General features: G+C 41.8%; 1 protein-coding gene across 16 annotated transcripts in view; it reads left to right on the top strand.

Annotated features, from left to right (window-relative positions):
• Nucleotides 1–21,211, top strand: part of BBX (BBX high mobility group box domain containing) — a 215,088-nt gene that overhangs the window by 170,174 nt on the left and 23,703 nt on the right. For all 16 annotated transcript variants that reach the window (XM_061628132.1, XM_061628125.1, XM_061628127.1 and 13 more), the window contains 4 exons: nt 5,489–5,548; nt 7,542–7,622; nt 10,586–11,498; nt 13,867–14,005. In XM_061628132.1, coding sequence (XP_061484116.1) covers nt 5,489–5,548; nt 7,542–7,622; nt 10,586–11,498; nt 13,867–14,005 — 1,193 coding nt within the window. The remainder of the gene's footprint in view (nt 1–5,488; nt 5,549–7,541; nt 7,623–10,585; nt 11,499–13,866; nt 14,006–21,211) is intronic.

Below are 21,211 nucleotides of genomic sequence, written 5' to 3'. Positions count from 1 at the left end.
ACAAGGAAGGAGTCTCTTATTTCCCAGCAGTTATTCTTTCCTATTGCTTTCTGTTTCCAGGTTAAACAATTTGCCCACACTATTAATCAGAGTAAAGGAAACATATTTTAAAACTCTCATCCCCATAAATGGAGAAAAATCAGTAAAACCATGTTTTTAATGTGTTTTGTTTCTTAATTAATGCTCAAGTTCACACATGGGTGGCATGCACCCATGGTCTAGCTTCTGGGTGCTGCTCTGCTGCAACAGCAAAGACCTCTTGCCCAAAATATGGCCAGCTTGAACCAACCAGTCCATATCAAGGCTCATAGAGGTTTGCCCAGTTGGGCCAAAAGTAAATTAAGGTCTGATGCTCTTATGGACAGTCTTATTAGGAGGGGCAGGTGGACTGACCTTACATCCCAATAATGATGGCTCGGACCTGCTCAGTCAAGAAGAGTTTCTGTGCCGTGGCCTCAGAGCCCAACAAAGGGCTCTTCAACAGCAACCCTGTAGATCCCTTCAAGACAGCAGCTGCTTTATGAGGTCCTAGAACCTTTGTGGATGGAGCAGAACAGGCAGAAAAGCAGAGCCCTTGATGCCTCTCATTGCCTCTCCTCCAGCCTACATATTGTTCTTAGCCTCTAATCCTTCTTTAACCTTCATTTTGCCATATTTCCACTATTCCCCTACCCCATTTTTCGCTTTCGTTTTCTGATCTCTCCCCAGTCTCTTCCCCCCCTTTTTTTGGTACATCCCTTTACTCCTTTTCACCCATTCCTTAGAAGTAGGACTTCTCATGACTCAGCTCTAGAACCTCTTTCAGTGCCTAAGACTCAGCTGTGCAAGAAATAATGTAATAGTACAAAAAAGAGTGGCTGTGAGTGTACACAGAGCATGTTCTCTATTCTCACTGAGTAACTAGCAGACATTTGTTGGAGGAAGAGTGTACTTGTCAGAGGCTATGAAATCAGTTTGCATAAGCCAAGGCACCTCTCAGTTAAGCGCTTTCTTAATGTAGGAAGGGGTGGTGGGAAAGATCAAAACGCCTTAGTAAAGACAAAATCCTTCTTCTCAGAGGCACCCCCAAATCTCTTATCTATGTCTCCCTCCATACTGGCTCCTCTGTTCTAACATACAAAAAAACAAAACATAAAACTCACCCCAAACTGTTTTTGGGATAAATGGAGCCATGATCTAAATCAATATAAGGCAGCTCCTTCCATCGGCGACAAAGGAATCATACCTATATGATTCCCATCCTTTTTCTTAATGACAACAACTAGTATTTCTGAAGTTCTTACATTTCTTAAGCAAAGGAACTGGTTTTGTTGGCAGTGGTGGGCAACCTTTTGCCCACAGGCCTGATTAGGCCCTCTGTGTCTTGTCCTGGTCCAGTGTTGGATCCCATGGAGGAGACAAGGCAAGGCTGGGGGCAAGATGACTTATTCTAGGTTATTAAAGAGTCAAGCCCCTGACATGAAGTCGGACACTCTTCTTCCATTACCTTTCCTCATGCCTCGTGAGCTCTCTCCACCACTGGACTGGTGAGGTCCTAGTGCAAAGCGTTTGGTTCCTCATGCTCAGGGGAAGGTGGGCGTGAGGATCCAGGCTCTGGCCCGCTAGATAAAAGAGGTTCTTCTGGGAGGTCATGTTCCTCAGCCTTGGGTTCAGTTGTTTCCTGATCTCCAGCAACAGGCTCAAAGCCCTACACCTGGTCTAGCTTCTTAGCTAGACCAGGCTGCAGCCTCAGACTCACAGTCTTGACTGTGGCTGGACTCTGAATTTATGGCACTCCATGCCTCTGGATTTGGCCTATAATGCTTTTTGGGACAAAAAACTATGCCACCTTTACCATATGGGAAAGTTCATGCCACAGCTTCACGGGAGGATTTTTCTTTTGCAGGAGCAGTTTGGGAATCACCTGACATAAGACATCAAGTGAATTGACAGGGGGCAGCCCCACCCACCTGTCAAAGTGGCCCATGGAGTGTTGGCCATAAAGTTGTTTCTACCCCTGTTTTTTGGGTTAGGAAGGAATCATACTTATCAACTGTCTTTCATCCTTTGTATAGACTTGAGGCTCTGTACAATACAGCCTTGTAGCATCATCTCTTCTGTTAGCTGAATCTCTACATTATAGACAGACTTAAAGGGAATGAAATGCTGAGATAGCTTCATCTTTTCTGTTAGCTATGTTTTTCATCCCCCTTAGTTTGACTATATAATGTGGCTATTCAAGGCACAAATAAGATAACTTGAGTTTATTTTTTTTTAAAAAACTGTCATTCTGAAATGAAAGTATTTCTGAATAGCAATATTCCAGAAAATGATAGTAACCTCAGAGAGCCCCCAATGTCTTGTCAGCATCTATGAATTCTGCTAGAGAGCACTTCTCTTATCAGTGGGAACTACTGCAGCAGAGACAGTTAAGGAAGCTTCAGCTGTTTGTCCATATCTGTTCTCTGTGTCATGATCATGTATAAATAAATACCTGGGGGGGGGGAGGATGTAGTTACTTCTCACAGCAGAATTTCTGACTTACCTGGATTGAGCCTGTTTGCTGGCCCTTGTTTCATTTTAATTTCGCTTCATTTTTAATTTGCATAGTGTCTACCTACATCACTGTACTCAAGGCAGTTTAACAACCCATAGAAACAACAGAATGTACAACAAAATACTACATTGTCATAACAATTAAAAATATAATGAAAATTAAACAACATTGAAGTGTTTTAGCACTTCCACTGCCTTACCTGAATTAAATGAAAAACAGAAATAGAGCTGAGTGAAATTCGCATATTCTTGGTATCCAGTTTCTGGATGACTTCACCCAGTGGCTTCATGTAGGTGCTAAAAATGGAAATGGACTGCCTTCAAGTTGATCCCAACTTATGGCTACCCTATGAATAGGGTTTTCATGATAAGTGGTATTCAGAGGGGGTTTACCATTGCCTCCCTCTGAGGCTAGTCCTCCCCAGCTGGCTAGGGCCTGCTCAGCTTGCCACAGCTGCACAAGCCAGCCCCTTCCTTGTCTGCAACTGCCAGCTGGGGTCAACTGGGCTCCTTGGGACTATGCAGTTGCCCACGGCTGCACAGGTGGCAGGGCATGTAACCCCTGAGCCACTCACTGGGGTGATCCTTAGCTGGCCCTTTACACCCAGGAGACATGAGCAGGGATTTGAACTCACAGACTCTGGACTCCCAGCCAGGCTGTCCTCCCCACTGTGCTATACCAGGTGTAGATGCTAAAAAATGGGGCAGTACTGCAGGATCCTCTACCCATAGCATAAATGCCTAAGAGTCAATCGGTGGTCTCCCAGCACCATCTTCTGGAATCAATCCATATAGGAGCAGAATCACCTTCTTGGTGAGCCAAGAAAAAGAACATAGATGTGGTAGGCAAAACTTTTTCAAGCACCTTGTCAACAGTCTCTGGCCGTACCAACTGAAACCCATCCATCAATTTAGGATCAGACAGGTCTCTAGATACCTCTATAGAACGTCCTCCAATTGTAGTCTCCATGTCACAGCAGATACAAGCAGTTTTATCCTCAAAGAGCCTTGCAAATACATCATGGCATGCCTTTGAAGGTTTCTTGATATCTCCAGACGGACCAGATTGCAACAAGTTCTGGACCACCTGGAAACTCTCGTTCAGATGGCTCTGAAGATGTAATGGTGGTTAAAAAAAAGTTTTTTGCTATCACTGCCACAGAACAGGTGCAATAGTAAGATTCTACATGAGTTTAGTCAGACTTCCAGTGAGTTTTCTGTCACTTGCATTCTAGTTGTCTTCCTGTTTCAGGACTCTCAGCTCTCCAGTATATCAAGGAGCTGACTAAACTTTGCAGAAAGGGAGAGGATATGTGGGAATGAATAGCGGGACATAGTATTTTCCAAGGAAGCTTATCCAGTGTGTCAACCATTGTGTATCTTCTGAACAAAAAAAATCTTACAAGTTTTCAATGAACGTCTGGGAATATATTGTGAAAACTCTAGCATAGCATATTCATCATTTTACAATCCACAATATTTGTTATCAACGGGATTATGGAACAAGAGGTTTATCATATATATATGAGGTTTTCCTCTTGGAATGTTGAATGTATAATCCATCTGCTATAAATCACTCTAGATCTATATGGAAATACAAGACAGTCCTTTTGTGCTAAGCTAAATTTTATTTGGAAGTAGAATACAATAATTTTTGTCAGATTAGAGAGTTGGGAGAGAGCTCTGAAGACACTTCAATGATAGAAACGATCTTGAACTTTTTCAGCAGAGCTGTGTCAGCCCAAGCAGTACTAAGCACAATGACTCACATTTTTATTTGCCAAAGAATAGGTGGTTTTCATCCTGAATATGGCAGGGTACTTCCTTTCAGATTTCAAGAATGAAATGCACAACCGTCTGTGGTATCTGAAATCCTTATCTCTACTGTCCTTTATTAGTACAAAGCTATCATCTCCTCAGTACATCTTTGGCACATTTTGTATGCCAAAATTATCCTCCTCCTCCCCACACTTTCATACCCCCTACATGCATTTTGAAATTTCCCACTGAGAGAAGTATTGCTGTACTTTTCAAATAGTAGGCAGTCTGTTGCAAACTGCAGTAAAAACTGTACAGTGGTGGTAAACATGCAAAAATCCGGCAGCACAACCATCTTGTGTGATAATGCTCATTGTGCTGAGGCCCAGTATGCCTGGGGATTCTTGGCAACTCTCCCAGACAGCTTTTTTGTTCAGCCTGGGTGTTCTTCATATGCTCCTTTTCTTTTTAATCCTTTCACAGCAGTAGAGAATAATATTGAATCTTTGTGAAAGGAATGATACCATCAAGTGTATGTGTCATTCATAATGGACAACCTTTAGCTCAGGAATAAAAGTCCCCTGTCAGATATACACAGTTCATTATACAGGCGGGCCCTGCTTATACGGCAGGTTCCATTCCGGACTGCCGCCGTAAAGCGGAAATCACCGTAAAGCAGAACCCATTGAGAATAATGGGCACGTTGCGTGAAAATGACGCAAAATGCTGCAAAAGCGCAAAACTAGCTTTAAAGTGGGGAATTGAAAGCCGCTGCATTAGTGGAACACCAGAAAGCAAAGCGCCGGTAAGCGGGGCCCTACTGTAGAGCATGGCACTCTTCACTGTAGTCCCAGTATGTTTATCACGTCTTTCTTTACCCAGTGGCTACATTTGTTTCCAGTTAAAACAAATGATGTGACTCATCCTAAAGGTGTCCTTTCTTTTCTTGCTCAACCATAAGACTAAATCAAGTAGTAGAATGATGTGCAAAGATGCCTTTGTATCTTGTGGAATCTCAGAATCTACATAAAATCCTAGGACATTTAGGACAACTATGCCAGCAGCACTAGCTTATGTGGATACTGACAAACTAAAATGTCACAAAGGGCAACTGTCTCCTTGCCTGTCTGCCTCACCCATACTTAAGAGTCTCTCTCAGCATTTTGTTTTAAAATGCATATCCTTTTCTTCATAGCTGGAGAGTCCTGAACCTATAAAGCACAATAGGAAGTCGGCACTCTTCCAGTTGGCTGAGGTAAGCTCCTTTCTTGTATTAAAATAGTATATATATATATTAGTAGCATTTTGAAATTAATACTGACTGCAGAAAATTGGCACAGAAGTGTTTTTAGCAAAAGGTGTTGAAACACAAGGAGCTGTACAGATAAAACATGGAATTTATCCAAAGATCTCTTGTAACCTTTTGTTTTCACATACAAATGAAATTATAAGCATAATTCAGAAATAAATGTGCTTGAGATATGCTTTTACATATAATAGGAAAAGCCAAGTCTCCACATTTTCACAGTTTGTCAGTCCTATCTTTTCTGTAATGGTTGAAAGTGAGATAGCTATACAGAATCTGCCAACTGAGAGCCTTTGTCACAGCTTCAAGGCAGGTGTTTCTTGCTGTACTTGTATCTCCCCTTAAATGGGACAGAAAATGTTTGCTTGGCATGTTGTTGAAATGCTGGGAACTGGCTTTCCTGAAACATGAGAAGTGACTTTGTGTCCCATAGGTTCCATCAGAACTTAACCTTTTTTTTTTGTAGCATACCCTCCATTTCCTAGAAATCAGACAGGGAACATAATGTTGCAACTCTGAAGGGGTATGTTAACATGGCAACCATTGTGAAGAATGTATCTCCCAAGTAAAGATTTACTGCAGAATTTGTTCACCTTATGCCAGATGAACTAATGAAGAGTTGGTTAAGGAACAAACTTATCAATGTGATTGTAAACATGGGTCTGGGAGCCTTGGATGCCGCTAAGAAGTGAAGAGGGGTGCTAAATATTCTCCCATCTGCTCCTTTCCCCCACAACTCCTCCCCTTACCACTTTTTCTCAAGGTAGGCCAGCTTTTGCTAACTTGATGCCCTCCAGATATTTTAGACTACAGCTCCCATCAGGTCTGTTGGATGGGAGTTGTTGCCCAACATATCTGGAGAGCACCAAGCTGTTGAAGACTGAGTTAGACTGTCCAGATACATGTTTGCTGTTTCAGCTGAGCAGAAGCGATGATGATTGGGATGCAAGGAAAAAACCACAAGCAAGAGAACAACCATGCAAACCTGACCACTACTTTCCCTTTTAAATTGGTACACGCACACTTGTGATATTAGGCTGACATTTGCTGACATATTTATGCTTAAATTTTGTTTGAATCCTTTGGTGTCCCGTCACACATTCTGTGTAGAAGACATGTGAAACTTCTACATTTTATAAACCATCATAAATACTTCCTTGCTATCAAGTGGAACATAAACTCTTTGGATCATTTTCATATATTGATAGCATGCAGGTGAGTACATGTGGCAAGGAGTCTTGGCCAAACCCAATCTATGTGCATTCCATTGCATGTCTGCATGACGTTCATCTGAACATGTACAGATTGGGGGGCAGGGCCTGCTGCCATGATCCTGTTCCTTCTGCTCTATGTATTCATTAAACCCTAAATAAGTTGAGAAAGCAGGGCTTCTTGTAACCTATGCACAGCACAAGGATATATATTACTGCTGAGCAAAACAATTTATTTTTGCCAAAATACCTCGTTCCATGTTACAGAATCACACTTGTAAATTAGTTCATTTTGTCACTAGCCTGTCAAATACATGCAAAGGTAAGGAATGTGGACATGATTTCCAGTAATATAAACTGATATAACTCTATTAAATTGAAAGTCAGAAAGTCAATGAAGGTATATCTGTTTACACCAGAAGAAACACTTGCCCTATTTTTTAACAGTCTCTGTAGTGATGGCCTGATTCATTAATATTTACCCCAGGAACTAAATGTCACACTTGAAAGCATTACTCTGGTGCTCTCTAGAAGGCCACTAGTTAACATAATATTTCTTTATATAATGGTTCTCTGTTTGGATCCCCAGCATACAAATTGCTCTTCCAAATGCAATTGTGGAATCTGAAATTTCCTTTTGACATTTTGTGCTAAGCTTGAAGGCACAACTTTTATCAGTGACATTGTGATATTATCTTCCCCACCCCTTACTTTCTTTGTTTCTACTTTAGATTTCATCAAGTACATCCCATTCAGGTCCTCCCGAATTAACAAAGCAGTGTGGGACATCGGCATTGTTTCAGTTGGCAGAGGTAGTATTAAAATCCTGTGGCTTAATTACTACTGGTGCATTTGGGGAAGAGAAGCTGAATGATGCTGGTTGCCAAGGTCTGGGAAGCAGAGCAGTAGTACAGTCATAATTACCATTGTTGTTTATAGAACCGTAAATTACCATGTTGGTGCCAAGAATCAAGAGTTGCCTTGTCTAACCATTAGCCGCACAGTCGATGTAGAACCAATATAGGAAAAGAGCTGCTAGCTTCAGGATGAAGTAGTACACTGGGGCAGTACGTAACACTGAGGATATGAAATATTTTTCACATTTTTTAAAAAAAAGGTTTTACATCTTCAGTGGTAAAGTGCACAAAATGGTGTACAAAATGGTGAGAGAGTTGTGTTTCTTCTTGCTGGTGATATAACATGAATCATCCAATAGGAGCCCATGACACTCATGCAACCACATTTCACACTTAGCAGAGTTATCTGTCTATATAAAAGCCAGTCCCCAACATTCCATCATTCTCTAGAAAGATCAAGAAGGAGAACTAAGGATGGGCCTGTTCTGAAGAACTGGCTGTATTCTCAGTGGGTGGGATCACTGCTTCTCAGTGGGTCTTTGTAATATAAAAACCTCTCCACTACACGTGTTCTACCCCTATTCAGATCAAGGCATTTCGCTTCTATTTGAATAATGATAAATTAATAATATAGGGAATGTATATTTTGTGTTCTCTGTAAAGGCATCTATGACATTTGGGCTTTGTATTGAACCGATACCAGCTGAAAGCAAATAGACTCTCTGCAAAATTCCTTCACGTGTACATTCTTGTTCACTGGATCACAAAGGGCATGGCTTACATGGCAGTATTGCTTTTAAAAGTTATTGTCAAATTAAGAAGACAACCTCACTTTAAAAGAAAGTACCACTTTTCTCAAGTACTTCTCTTAAAGTGTTGTAATTTAAGAAGATATTTGTCACAGTTCAATATGAACATAAGTGTGCTTCAGACCACTTAAATCAACGTTTAACTCTGTATTGGATTGTGGCCTTTACCTACGCTGCTACACTTGCAGTAGTGCCAAGCAAGTGCAATATTTGGAAAATAAACCTTCAAACAGAAGTGCTATGTTGAAGAAGCTGGCTAGATCCTGTGCAAGAAATTTATTGTGCTGTAAAGCAAGGGTGGGGAACCTTTTTTAGCCTGAGGGCTGCATTCCATTCTGGGCAATCTTCTGAGGACCACATCCCAGTAGTGGGTGGGGGCAGAGCCAACAGTGGGGGGAGCAATGAAAGCAAATGTTACCTCTGTACCATTGGCTAGTTTCTGCACGCACACCTCTCTATCCTCCATCCAGACAAGCAAGAGGCTGTATCAGAGTACAAGGACACTTACCAGCCAGGCAGAAACGCTGAGGGTGTGAGGGAACACCTGTGAGGGGTGTGGCCTAGGGAGAGTTTTGAGGGTCAAGAAGAGGGGCCTGGAGGGCTGCATTTGGCCCCTGGATCTGAGGTCCCCACCCCCACCCCAGCTGTATGAAAATAACCTTAATATGCAGCCCTGTTTTCACTAGGCATCTTGGGGAGAAAATCAAAATCTCTCTATGTTGCCAGTGTACACACCTTTTTTTCCTGGCTTCATCCCACGCCCCCTTTTTATGACAATAGCTCCTAAAGTGTGGATGGCTAATCTGTGACCCTCCAGATGTTGCTGAACTCAAACTCACACCATCCCTGACCTTTGGCGATCATGTCTTGGGCTGATGGGAGTCCAACAACATTTGGAGGGCCACTGGTTAAGTCACCCCTGGCCTAAAGCAGCTCACAAATTCTCTGGTAGACCAGCCTGTGAGTACTTCAGGACAATTGACCTCACACCACGGACAGAGCAGGGTATGTCCAGGGAAAGGAGAGGCAGATGGCTCCACATGGACAGCACTGTGTTTCCACAAGAAGTAGTGCAGAGACAGACCACAGCCGTGGCCAACTAGAATTAAGTTTACTCACTAACTTGAGGAAATAGTAAAAGGAACTGGGAACTTCATAATATAGGAGGAGGCTGGGCTCTGGAGCAATAATCTCTGTAATTACTTTTGTACATTTTCTTCTTGGGAATGTCAAAACACCAACATCTCTAGACCAAACTGATAATTTAGGTGAGCACTGAAATGCAGCATACTGAAGCTCTTCCAGAAGGACAGCATCTGCCAGAGTTTATCCTCTTATACTAGAGTTTATGCTTGTAAGATACATGAAAAGACATTGTGCAAGCACTGAATACATTTGAGAGCTAATATGTGATATATGTTTAATTTTTCCCAAGAGCTCATATTAATTTGATCCAGATAATACTGAAATAAATGGTAAATTTTCCACACATGTCAACAGACTTCGTTTAAGGCTGGTACAAAATGTCACGGAAGTGTGTACACTTCACAATTCACTGCCTAGTAACCTGATCTAGTACAAATTCACACTGAAGTATGTTTATCTACATTTTTTTATTTATTAAATTATCACATTTATATCCTTTCCTCTTTCCAAAGAGCGCAGAACAATGAAAATGAGGGTTATCATATGGTGCAAATAGGATGTATGCCCCATTGTCTCTAGTAATCCTGCTACAAGTATACAGGCTGTGTAATGTAGAACTGCCAAGAATGGGGATGCTTTTTCTAGAATGACTCTTAAAACTCTTGGACAACATTGTCCTTTCTAACATTAAATGGAAATGGACTGCCTTCAACTCAATTCCAACTTATAATAACCCTATGAATAGGTTTTCATGGTAAGCAGTATTCAGAGGGGGTTTACCATTGCCTCCCACTGAGGCTGAGAGGCAGTGACTGGCCCAAGGTCACCCAGTGAGCTTCATGGCTGTGTGGGGATTCCAACCCTAGTCTCCCAGGTTGTAGTCCAACACCTTAACCACTATATCATACTGGCTCTCAGAACATTAAATAGGAAAATGGAATTAATGTTCCACCTTTGTTTCAGATGTGCCTTGCATCAGAGGAAGTAAAAGGGAGGGAACCTGGAAAGACAAAACTAGAAGCATCTAGGATCATCAAAGCCCTGGCAGTGCCCAAGGAGGTAAAAACTGAAGAACCAGTGAAGTTGAAAATAAAAATTGAAAAATCTCAAAAGATTAGGGACCAAGAGCATGAAAAGACAAAGACTGGAACATCTGAAGAGATGACAAGATGTAGTCACATTGAAGATCCTGCTTTGGACAGCACAACATTAGTTGGACCTGACAGTACAACTGCAAGGGATCCTGTAGGCCATTCCCAAGAGCTGACAATGGCTGACCTCAGCACTTTAGGATTAAGCAAGCCAGAAAAGTTAAAAAGGAAGAAGAAAAATAAGCTGGACCGGCAAGCCCTTGAAAAATGTACCCCTAAGAAGGCTTGCAAAAAAAGGCAATCTTCTGAGTCAGACATTGAGAGTGTCATTTATACTATTGAAGCCGTTGCAAAAGGGGACTGGGGGGCAGAGAGATTCACAGAAGTGTCTCGTAAGAAAGTCCGCCCTTCCTCAACAACGAAGGGAAACATCTTGGACACAAAGTTACCAAAGAAAAAAGTGAAGTCAAAAGAGAAAAGAGTGTTGAAGGGAAAATGTGTAGAGACCACCAAAGAATCAAAGCCTCCTGATTTTTTTAACATTACAGAGAACAAGGAACTGCCATGTGAAGTACCCAAAATCATCAAATTGGAACCGCTAACCCCAGTGGAAGAGACAATACCACAAAGTTTACCAGAACAGGTCAAGACAGAGGACAGTGACTATAACAAAAAGACAGAGACCTGTGGCTCAAGAAAATCTGAGAGAGCTTGTAAGGGTGCTCTGTATAAAACTCTGGTGTCAGAAGGCATGCTTACGTCCCTGCGTGCCAACGTTGACAGAGGTATGTAAAACATGTGTTTAGAATGTCTTGATATAGACAATGACTATTGCTGTATTAATTTTGCTGTCTTCCAACAGCAGCCCAAGAAAGAACAGTGGCCACAGCCTAGAGTGGGGCTAGTAATCCTCAGGCCCAGGGCCACGTTAGACTGTGCTTCACGTTGTCTTTGAGTGATTTTACCTGCCTGGATGGTCGGTATCTCTCTCTCTCTCTCTCTCTCCCCCTCTCCCTCCCCCTCTCCCTCCCTCCCTCTCCCCCCCTCTCCCTCCCTCCCTCCCTCCCTCTCTCTCCCTCCCTCCCTCCCTCCCTCTCTCTCCCTCCCTCCCTCCCTCTCTCTCCCTCCCTCCCTCCCTCCCCCCCTCTCCCTCCCTCCCTCCCTCCCTCTCTCTCCCTCCCTCCCTCCCTCTCCCTCCCTCCCTCCCTCCCTCTCTCTCCCCCCCCTCCCTCCCTCCCTCCCTCCCTCCCTCCCTCCCTCTCTCTCCCCCCCCCCTCCCTCCCTCTCTCTCCCCCCCTCCCTCCCTCCCTCTCTCTCCCCCCCTCTCCCTCCCTCCCTCCCTCCCTCCCTCTCTCCCTCCCTCTCCCTCCCTCTCTCTCTCTCTCTCCCTCTCTCTCTCTCCCTCTCTCTCTCTCTCTCTCTCTCTCTCTGTGTCTGTGTGTGTGTGGGGGGGGGATGGATGTAGAATCCTCTGACTCTTGCAGAGCTGGAATGCAGCCTACTGTACAAAGACAAGAGTCACATCTATTGCCTCACCCACTTTTTACCTCTGGCCACACCTACCGCCAGCAGGTGGCCCCTGGAAGGTTGCCTATGAAGGGACTGATTATTTCCCACCCTTCAGCAGCAGGTCCCAGGATGGGTTACAACAACTTAGGGAGGTGGGCTCTTCAACACTGGAGGCATTCAAGAGGCAGCTGGACAGCCACCTGTCAGGTATGCTTTCACTGGGATTCCTGCATTGAGCAGGGGGTTGGACTCCATGGCCTTACAGGCTCTTCCAACTTGATTATTCTATGAATTTAAAAATCAGTAATAAAAACAATTAAAACACCTTACAGTCACAGGAATAGAGTGGGTCCTGAAAACACATCTCAGAATGTGGCTCTGAGACCAAAAATTCGGTTTCCACCCCTGGCCTAGAGCTATATGAAGAATCGCATGAGCCTTGCCATAGCACCTCCTACTGTTAGACATTTTGTGTTGTTGTTATGTGCCTTCAAGTCGACTACGACTTATGGCGACCCTATGAATCAGTGACCTCCAAGAGCATCTGTCATGAACCACCCTGTTCAGATCTTGTAAGTTCAGGTCTGTGGCTTCCTTTATGGAATCAATCCATCTCTTGTCTGGCCTTCCTCTTTTTCTATTTCCTTCTGTTTTTCCCAGCATTATTGTCTTTTCTAATGAATCATGTCTTCTCATGATGTGTCCAAAGTATGATAACCTCAGTTTCATCATTTTAGCTTCTAGTGATAGTTCTGGTTTGATTTGTTCTAACACCCAATTATTGGTCTTTTTTGCAGTCCATGGTATACGCAAAGCTCTTCTCCAACACCACATTTCAAATGCGTTGTTTTTTCTCTTATCTGCTTTTTTCACTGTCCAACTTTCACATCCATACATAGAGATCGGAAATACCATGGTCTGAATGATCCTGACTTTAGTGTTCAGTGATACATCTTTAAATTTGAGGACCTTTTCTAGTTCTCTCACAGCTGCCCTCCCCAGTCCTAGCCTTCTGATTTCTTGACAATTGTCTCCATTTTGGTTAATGATTGTGCCAAGATATTGATAATCCTTGACAAGTTCAATGTCCTCATTATCAACTGTAAAGTTGCATAAATCTTCTGTTGTCATTACTTTAGTCTTTTTGATGTTCAGCCGTAGTCCTGCTTTTGTGCTTTCCTCTTTAACGTTCATCAGCATTCGTTTCAAATCATTACTGTTTTCTGCTAGATGTTTAAATATATATAAATATGTTCACAAAAATATAATGTGTTTATATCCCATCTTTCTCTCTTGAACTCAAAATAACATAATCATTGTTATATTTTACAATAGTGGATACCGTGGACACTTGGTAGAATTTTAAATAAAGCCTGGAGCGTAGAATGTTGAAAATATGAATGGTTAAAAAACTGGATGAGATCAATTAATTTGTTTAAATCTGATGTTTTTCCTTGACAGATTCTTTGCCTTAACAAAGTGAGAGTCTTTTGAAATTCAGGTTTGCAGGGTGTTGTGTGTGTCACCATGTAGCTGCCCACATGCCTGCCTACCTGCTCACCTTCCTATCCTCACATACTATGATTTCATAGCAGGCTCCATCCAAAAACTCCAAACACTTTTCTCTACCTTTCTCTTTCCCAGGGAAACGAAGCTCAGGAAAAGGCAGCAGCTCAGATCATGAAGGATGCTGGAATGAAGAAAACTGGGCATTTTCCCCTGCTGGGTCAAGTGGGAACAAAAAGCTTAAAAAACCTAAGCCAAAGGAAGAAATAGTTTTGGGGTAAGTGACATAACATGTAAGCATGTTAAATAGTTAAATGCATAAAAAATATAGTTTTATCAATTTTAATTTATAATTTTAAATAAACATATATTAAATAGTTAAAAGTATTTGTTGTTGTTATGTGCCTCCAAGTCGACTACGACTTATGGCGACCCTATGAATCAGCGACCTCCAAGAGCATCTGTCATGAACCGCCCTGTTCAGATCCTGTAAGTTCAGGTCTGTGGCTTCCTTTATGGAATCAATCCATCTCTTGTTTGGCCTTCCTCTTTTTCTGTTCCCTTCTGTTTTTTCCAGCATTATTATCTTTTCTAATGAATCATGTCTTCTCATGATGTGTCCAAAGTATGATAACCTCCGTTTCATCATTTTAGCTTCTAGTGACAGTTCTGGTTTAATTTGTTCTAAAACCCAATTATTTTTCTTTTTCGCAGTCCATAGTATCCACAAAGCTCTCCTCCAACACCACATTTAGGAAAGTCTTTTTAACAGGAATGCAACAGTGCTTCATCTATTCAAAATTGTTTGGTACTTGTTGAGTATCAATCTCATGCTGGTATTTAGCCTTAGATGGAGTTAAATGCCTACTTTAAGCTTCATTCACAGGCAACCTCAAGACCTCAGCAATGTGGGCCTCCACCAACTTCACACTGTCCACAAGCTATGCCTCAGAAGACTTGAACTTACTGTTCAAAGTTGAATACCCTATTCAAATTCAGTTTTGTTTCCATATTAGTCACAGGCCAGCCATTCTGGAAATACAATATCCACATCTTGCAGATTTGTACCGTGGACAGGAAATAGGTTAACCAAAATTAATTGTCATTACTGCAATCATGACAATAGTTCACAACATGAGTCTCAGCAAAAGCACCAAGAGATTTAGATAATGCCACTGCATCTCTTACGCTCTGACATATGCTTTCAAAAACTCAGTGTTTTGAAGGGGTGATGAACTCTAGTGAAATACAGATACTCCGAAATTTGGATCTCATTTCACTCAATCTGTGTGAGGATACAGATATCCTGCTCAAAACAAAACAAAAGCACAAGAGCGGCAGAAGGCTCCATATACACAGCTGCACACTGTGAATCAACATTTACCTAGTGATGTACACACTGTTGGATGAGGAATCCCTATGGAATTAGTGTGTTGTGAATGTGTTATCAGGTTGCTGGTACAGTCTTTACCTCTCCACACTTGAAGCTCTTGCACGCCTAATACCTGTTTCCATATACAAATTGCAGCTGCTGCATTGGAGCCAAGTCCCTCTATTTTTGAAGCGCTGCCCTGTTTGAGACTTATTCTAGGGTCAGTGTTTGAATGATTCAAAGATTACTTGATAATATAGACATATTCATCTTTGTAACTTCTTAATTGAGCAGACTGCTAGAAATACTCCTTTGTGAGGCTGGGATATTTCATTTCTCAGAGGAACTAGGAAGATTTTTATCTTACTGACGAGCAACATTTGCATTCCTATAATGCACCCCTTAGTAAAGATTTTTGATTATATCTTACCCTAAAATATTTTGATTGTTAGCATTCATTATCTTCTTTCTGTTGGAGAGAGAGAGAGAGAGAGATTATCCCATAATTTGTTTACCTTCACAATTTGATTATATTTTCTATAGGAAGAATTACTTTATTATACTATAGCCAGTGTGGATTTTTCACATTCCGCAATGTTAAATTGTAAATATCCCCCATGCCATTCTGATGCTTCCCATAAGCTCATTTCAAAACAAAACCTTACAAAACTTACAGTCCTGAACTCAGAAACGCTTAACAACCCTCTAAATTTTAATGGTAATACACAAAACAGTCAGAGAGAATAGATAATTCAAAGTCTAAAAAGAGGGGGGGGGAACCCAGAGCCCTTTTGGACTTTTTTCTGTCAGAGTTCTCATAATCTGTTGAAATTCATTAAAAATCAGCTATGTTCGCAGAGTACCTGTAATCACTGACCTTGTCCCATACTCTGACCTTCATCTCCTGCAGTTTTAAAGTTAAAAAATGTCTGGCTGATTTTTAATTAATTTAAGAACTTTTGCATTGAACTGAATGATAATGTCAGGCATGCTCAGTAAGAACCAACTGTCAGGGTTCTAAAAGCCAGACTCACAGCTGCTGGGCTTGCCTAATCAGGGGGCCACACCAGACTTTGATTTCACTTGAGACAGTCATGGCTTCCCTCAGAGAATCCTGGGAAATGTAGTTTGTGAAGGGTGCTGGGAGGAGACTCCTGTTCCACTGAGAGAGCTCCAGCAGCCTGACTGGTTTAACAGTCAGCCACTCTGATTGAAGGTCTGTGAGGGGAACAGGGCGTCTCCTAGCAATTCTCATCACCCTTCACTAACTACACTTCCCAGGATTCTTTGAGAGAAGCCATGGCTGTCCAAAGTGAAATAAAGGCCTAGCGTGGATGTGGCCAGGGACAGCTTTGGTTTAAATTTGTGTAAAAGACTACATGTGGCTGCTGTAGAATAAAAAGGTGGGGGAAACGCTGAAAAGCAAAGATACTGTTCACAAGGTTTTCCTTTGGGAACGGCAAGGGGCTTCTCCTCTGCCCAGTGCCCATCCACCCAATCTCTCCTCTCCTCCCTGCCCCACCCCCGGGTCAGTGTTGGACTACGACCTGGTAGACTAGTGTTCGAATTCCAACACAGCCATGAAGCTCACTGGGTGACCTTGGGCCTGTCACTTCCTCTCAGCCTCAGAGGAAGGCAATGGTAAAACCACCTCTGAATACCATTTACCATGAAAACCCTATTCGTGATTGACTTGAAGGCAGTCCGTTTCCATTTTCACACATGATTGCACAGAAATAAATCCCATTGAACTCAAAAGGTATGCAACTGATCAAACCCACCCTCTCTTCTCCTCCCTCCTATCCCCTCCCTCTTGCTCTTCCTTCCCCTTCCTTTGTCCCTCCCTCCCTATCCCCTTCCAATCCCCTCCTTCCCATTCCCCCTTCTCCCCCTCTCCTTCCTCCTCGGTCAGTTTTACCTGTGTTGCACGGAAGTAAATACCATTGAACTCTATAAGCATGCAAATGATCAGACCTGCCCTCCTTTCCCCCTTCCTTTGCCCCCTTCCGATCCGATCCTTTCCCCTCCGACACCTGCATGGTCAGTTTTACCTATCCTAACCATGATTGCATAGGAGTAAATCCCATTGAACTCAATAAGCATGCAAATGATCAGACCTGCCTTTCCTCTCCTTTCTTCCTCCTTCCCTCCTCTTCCTTCTTCCTCTTCCCCTGCCCATTCCAGCCCTCCTTCCCTCCCCCCCAGTCAGTTTTACCTATCCTATGCATGACTGCACAGGAGTAAATTCCACTGGACTCAATAAACATGCAAATGATCAAACCTGTCCCTCCCCTCCCCCTCCTCCCTCTGCCCCTCCTCCCCTCCCTCCTCCTCCCCTCCCCATCTCCTGTGGTCAGTTTCACATATCCTATGCATGATTGCAAGGGAGTAAATCCCACTGAACTCAATAACCATGCAAATGATTAATCCATTCTCAGCAAACTTGCACAGGATCCCATTTCTTACCTTCCAGATTAAAAAGCAGAGAAATTCACTAATAGGCAAAAAAGCTTGCGGTTTAAGAACATACATATAGCCCATAGATATCTCTATCCAACTTTAAAAAGCAGGGAAATTAGGCAGCTGTAGTGAATGCACCAGGGAAGCAGGAGACCTGACCTCTCTGAGATATTGGACTGCCCTACAAATTTGTCAAAATGCAAACACGATTTGGGTTGGTCTTTCACAGTCCAATCCACTTGCTGTGTAGCTTGGAAGAATTTGGTAACATGTGCCACAGCATATGGTGAGTGGTGGCAACACCTGCAATCAGCCCAAATAATAGAAGACATGTGCTGTGCTGATCTTGTTTTAGCAGGGAGGAAGCAACATTATTAAGACAGTTGACAGAGTTCAGATGGTCACTTTAAATATATCTGATTTACTTTGCAATTTTAGTGAAGTTTCCTATAGGAAATCACTTTCTTTTGTTTCTATTTCTGTGAATATGTGTACAGCAGCACTTTGCAAAATTTACACTAAAAAAACTCCAAACATAATTGTGGAATAATGGCACTGACTATTCTGCAGACTATTCTGCAGTGGACATCAGGAGCGTCTCAGTTTGCACACGATAAAACAGTGGGAGGTGAAATATAACCTAGCAAAATTCTAGGTGTGCTCTGTGTTGGCGAATAAACTGAAACTTAATCCAGACAAGATGAACGTGTTGCTGGCCAAGGGAAAAACTGCCCCAGTGATAGGGTTGCAACCTGTTCTGGATGGGGTTGCACTCCTCTTGAAAGAGCAGGTCCACAGTCTGGGAGTTCTTCTGGATCCTGCCCTGCTGCTGGCTGCGGTAGCCAGGAGTGCTTTTGGCCATCTCAAAATGGTCTACCAGCTGCGTCTGTTCCTAGAAGCAGCTGACTTTGCCTCAGTGACACATGCATTGGTGACAGTTGGTTCAAAATGCAGCAGCCAGAATGTTAACTGGAGCATGGCACAGAGAGCATATCACCCGTGCTTTATCGACTCTGCTGGCTCCCAATTTGTTTCCGAGCCCAATTCAAAGTGCTGTTTTTGACCTTTAAAGCCCTAAATGGTCTTGGACCAGTGTACTTAAAGGACCGCTTATGCCCATATGTTCCTAGCCTGGATTTAAGATCATCTACCTCTTGTCTCCTCTGCGTGCCTGGAATGAAAGAAGTTAGATTGACAGGCACGCGGGAGCGAGCCTTTTCAATTGTGGCTCCCAGACTTTGGAATTCTCTTCCCCAAGAAGCCCACTTTGCTCCCCCCCGATGGTCTTCCAGAAACTTGTAAAAACTATTTTGTTCTGGAGAGCCTTTGGTTGGGACTGATGGGTCAGCCTGACACTGTTTTAAGTTTTTTATCTTTTTATCATATAAGTTCTTTTATTCTCACTTTCTTATATGTGTATGCACATATATACATGTTTGTATGCGTGTGCATAATGCATTTTATGTATTTTAATAGTATTTTATGCATTTTAATGTATTATAATATTTTATTTTATTTTTGTGTATTTTATTATATATGTGTGCGATTTTATTGTGTATTTTATTATATATGTGTGCGATTTTATTGTAGCCGCCCTGAGTGCCCTATTGTAGGGTAGAAGGGCGGGATAGAAATATTTTAAATAAATAAATATGTTTTTAATTGACCGTGCCCACCTTACCTTAAATGAAGTGGTTTAAACATAGCAGGCTGAAAACATGCATCCTGTTTTTTCCAACAGCTAGAGTCATTGCTTAAGTAGCAACATACTGTAATCATTCTGATTTTACATTAAACTGCAGTTTCAGATTTAACTGTTAATGCACCCAAAGTAGAAATAGAACATAACCTCCAGTTTGAAACACAAAACACCATCTTCACCATCATATGACACTGACCAATAAAAAGGCTTTGAAATTAATAACAATAAATTTGACACAGGTTTCTAGGATGAATAATGAGAGAAATAAAATTTTCTACATTAGATTCTCTGTAGAAACATTAGTAACACAGGAAAGAAGCAAAGTAAGAAGAACACCAACAAACATACAAAAATATAATTCTCCATTTTTGGAGGTGGCAGGTGTTGCCACCACTCCCCATATGCTCAGAGGCACATGTTACCAAATTCTTCCAAGCTACACAGCAAGTGGATTGTACTGTGAAAGACCAACCCAAATTGTGTTTGCATTTTGACAAATTTGTAGGGTAGTACAATATCAGAGAGGAGTTCAGGTCTCCTGCTCCCCTGGTGCATTCACTATAGCTGCCCAATTTCCCTGCTTTATAAAGTTTGATAGCAATATCTGTGGGCTATAGGTACGTTCTTAAACCACAAGGTTTTTTGCCTATTATTGCAAAAATATTCAAGAATCTTTGTAATCCTATTGGAGTTTGATAAATTAATGATGCATTAATGCACTATTAGCTATGAACTTAAGATGAAATATCTGTGTCATAAAAAATAATGTATAGTATATTATAATATTATATAATATATTAATATAATTTTATTATTATAGTATAGTAATATATAGCATCGTTCCTGTCAATTTCTCCCATGATTACTTTCAACCGAGGAAGTCAAATATTTCCTTTAAATTCATAAAAGCTTCATGAAATTCCTGTTTTTATTTTGGTACATTTAGTAGACCAATCATGTATTTGATTACTTGGAAGTAAGAGTGCAATCTTACTCAGAAGTAAGTCCCATTGAGTAAATAGGTATAGAATTGAAGCTTAATGGAACAGTCGTAACCCCAGTCAGGCAGCAGTGGAACAGGATAGAGCAGTGTAACCACATCCACAGCCCTACCACTCATACTGAGGCAGAAAGCTGGGGTAGGCAGAAAACTGCTCTGTGCTATACCAGCTGAAATCTAGGGCCAGCTCAGAATACAGTAGATCCTGGGCTGACCCAGCACCCCACCCCACCTGAATGCCCTGTTCCATGTGAATTCCACCAGTGGTACTTCTGTCCACCCTCACTTTTGAAAGTTGGAATGGAGACCTTGGTACTGAATGAGTGACACTGACACAGCTGTTTTAGGCTACACAGAGGAAGACACCCCCCCGCCCCCCCAAAAAACCAGCACAGCAGATCAGGGGTTTGGATTGCAACCCAAGCCCTGCTGATTCAGTAGGACATACTCCCAAATAAACTGTCTTCCCATGTTTTTTTAGACCTCATTTATGGTGATTTTAAAAATAATTTAAACACAATTGTCCCATAAATATAGCGGGACTTGCTTCGAAGTAAACATGAATTGTTCTGCATAATATTTTAACATGAAATAATGAGCCACACAAGAACAACCTGATGGAAGCTTTCTGTTCTTCAGGTATTACATGTTTTTCCTGAATAGAAGTGACTTGTTGCTGTTATTAAAATCTTCACAGTAAACGATTAAGTAATTATCAATTTTAATAATTTTTAATAATATAATTTTTTTCATTTTCCTAAAGTTTGACTTTTTCTTAACAGTCTTGTTCCTTTATGACCCACATATCAATATCAGTGATTCAGTTTTGCTCATGGATGATTACAATTTAAGAACAAAACATTGTAAATTCTGTGTTCTAAAAATATCTAGTAATATTTAAAATAGAGTCCTACTAAATCAAAGTAAACTTTCAGATGAAGCCACCAAC

Source organism: Rhineura floridana, chromosome 5 (assembly GCF_030035675.1).
Source record: "Rhineura floridana isolate rRhiFlo1 chromosome 5, rRhiFlo1.hap2, whole genome shotgun sequence".
Lineage (NCBI taxonomy): Eukaryota > Metazoa > Chordata > Lepidosauria > Squamata > Rhineuridae > Rhineura > Rhineura floridana.
Note: the sequence above shows the minus strand (reverse complement) of the source record. Positions and strands in the feature narration are given on the sequence as shown.